This window comes from Orycteropus afer, unplaced genomic scaffold, assembly GCF_000298275.1.
Source record: "Orycteropus afer afer isolate SDZICR_OR568_19922 unplaced genomic scaffold, OryAfe1.0 scaffold00782, whole genome shotgun sequence".
Classification (NCBI taxonomy): domain Eukaryota; kingdom Metazoa; phylum Chordata; class Mammalia; order Tubulidentata; family Orycteropodidae; genus Orycteropus; species Orycteropus afer.
In genome coordinates, this window is record NW_006922369.1 from 297846 (window position 1) to 300542 (window position 2697).

The 2697-nt window shown below is 37.0% G+C and overlaps 1 protein-coding gene across 1 annotated transcript; it reads left to right on the forward strand.

The window, feature by feature from the left end:
• The first annotated feature begins 1099 nt into the window (after positions 1-1099).
• On the forward strand, positions 1100-2035 carry LOC103211724 (olfactory receptor 14A16-like). Its single transcript, XM_007957704.1, has one exon. It carries the CDS (start codon positions 1100-1102, stop codon positions 2033-2035), a length of 936 nt encoding a protein of 311 aa, XP_007955895.1.
• The last annotated feature ends 662 nt before the right edge of the window (positions 2036-2697 follow it).

Below are 2697 nucleotides of genomic sequence, written 5' to 3' on the forward strand. Positions count from 1 at the left end.
TATTGGGGTGAAGGATGGGGGTGAGATTATATGTTTGTAAATGCAAGAATGAGGGAGAAGGCTCCGTTTATTTAAGTGGGCATGAAAAGACTCACTGTATTTTCTCAGGCAAGGCCATTTGTCCCGGTTGTAGTTAATAGGGAGAGAGTAGATATTCCATCATAGGAACTGTTGTTCTCTACTCTCTAGTATAAGGGACAAAAGTAACAATATTGGCATCCTAAATTTTATGAAAATCCTTGCCATTTGACATCAGGCATCCCAATGTGATATTAATTCAGGCTTCTTCCCTATTCTGCCTAGAACCTTCTCTATATTATTTTTAACCATCCATCAAAACTACATAGTTTTCATTTTATTTTACTCTAAACTATTACAGTAAATAAATAAATAGTAAATAAAATAGTAAATAGTAACTAAAATAAACTATTTTATTTTTATTTTATTTTTCACCAAATTCAAGAAGAGTGCTTATCTAATGACTTCTAGAAACAGTCAACAGAAAAGAGAAAGGTTGTGTTAATTGCTTTGCATGCAGTCTATCCTAAATCCCCACACCTGCCTACTAATCTCCTAAGACATGGTAGGTGAAATAACATTTCCTGCTTCATGGACAAATTGCACTTTGTTGCATCCCCTGCCTTTCTCTAAACTGTGTTTAATGAAAATTATATTTCAGTTTGCTCTCTCTAATACCACAAGAGAAAAAAAGAAAGAAAGAAAAACAGTAGTCCCTGAGTCCTTTCCAACTCATGAAAACACCATGTGTGTCCAGATACAACTGTACTCCATAGGGTTTTCAGTGGTTAATTTATTAGAAATAAATTGCAATATCTTTCTTCTGAGGCAACTCTGGTGGATTTGAACACCAAATTTTGGGTAGAAGTCCAGTCCATTAATAGCTTGCACTGTCAATAAGAATGTGGAGCTACATAATGCTGTTTCCATGGGACTTTTCTGATAACCTTCATTCCAAACAGAATCAAGCTAAGTTAAGGATGAAGCAAAGGAAATATAACCAACTGATACAGAATAGTGAATTCATATATGAAAGGACTACTTATCAATGTTATCTTTATTTCCACAGATACCAGTCAGCATGATTGAGAAACCAGCCAACATATCCACAATAATGGAATTTTTGCTAATGGGGTTCCCTGATGACTGGATGCTTCAGAGATTGTGTGCAGCACTCTTCTTCCTCATTTACCTGACAGCACTGATGGGGAATCTCCTCATTGTCAGCCTCACCACTATTGACCCGCACCTCCAAGGTCCCATGTATTTCTTCTTGAAGAATTTATCATTGATTGATATCTGCTACATCTCTGTCACAGTTCCCAAATCCATCATGAACTCTCTGACCAACAGTCATTCCATTCCCTTCCTAGGATGTGCCTCACAAATGTTTCTTTTTATTTTTTTTGCTGGTGCAGAGTATGCCCTCCTTATAGTCATGGCCTATGACTGCTCTGCTGCTATCTGCCACCCTCTGCGCTATGAAACCATTATGAATAGAAGTGCCTGTGTGCGGATGGTAACTGCATCATGGTTTAGTGGATGTGTCTATGGATCCATTCACGTTGCAGGTATATTCTCTGTCAATATCTGTGGAACCAACATAGTACATCAGTTCTTCTGTGACATTCCATCACTTCTTGCACTTGTTTGTCCTGAGGAACAAATTCTGGAATATGCATTTATAATTGCTAGCCTTTTCTTTGTCTTTTTATGCTTTATTTTCATGATTGTCTCTTATGTTCAGATTTTCTCAGCTGTCTTAAAGATTCCATCCTCTCAAGCCAGGTTCAAAACGATTTCTACCTGTATGCCTCACATCACTGTTTTGACTTTATTCCTATTTTCTGGCATTGTTACATATTTAGGTAGAGATTTCAAATCTGCATCATCACTGAATCTGCTTATGTCTGTATTATACTCTATGCTACCTCCCAGCCTGAATCCTCTCATTTATAGCCTAAGGAATAGGGATATGAAGACAGCACTATACAAATTACTGGGTGGTAAAGTGTGACTAATGAAGTAAATATTCTGTTATTTTTGCTGTTAGATGTCATGGAGTCTGCTCTAATTCACACTGATGCTATTATCACAATCCTTGTTACAATTGAGTCCATCGTAGCAGTCACTAATCTCATTGAGGGTCTCCCCCTTTTCCATTGACCCTCTACTTTACCATTCATGACACTGATCTCTTCTGACAATATGATCAAACTAGATGAGACTAAATCTGGCCATTCTAGCCTCTAAGGAAAATTAGAGGTGTACTTCTTTCAAGAGATGTGTTCATTCTTCTGGCAATCTACATTATTTTCAGTATTCTTCACCAACAACATGACTCAATTACATCTATTTGTCTGTGGTCTTCCTTAAATAATTGTCCAACTTTCACATGCATATAAGGCAATTGATAATACCCTGGTGTGGGTCGGGCACACCTTCATTTTCAGAGTGATAACTTTCCTCTTTAACACTTTTCAAGGTCTTTTGCAGCAGATTTAACCAGTGCAATACATCATCTAAATTCTTGACTACTGCTTCCGTGTTTAATATTCATTTACCTTTAAAATATATGGCTTGGGCATTAATGGAACCAACTAGAAAATTTTGGGGGAGTTATATATGTTAATATTACTATATTCTACATTTCTCCTGTCACAGCTGCATCTGACTCTG

Excerpts from the sequence above, each read along its gene's own strand:
- LOC103211724 (XM_007957704.1), top strand. The coding sequence starts at position 1,100 with ATGATTGAGAAACCAGCCAACATATCCACAATAATGGAATTTTTGCTA.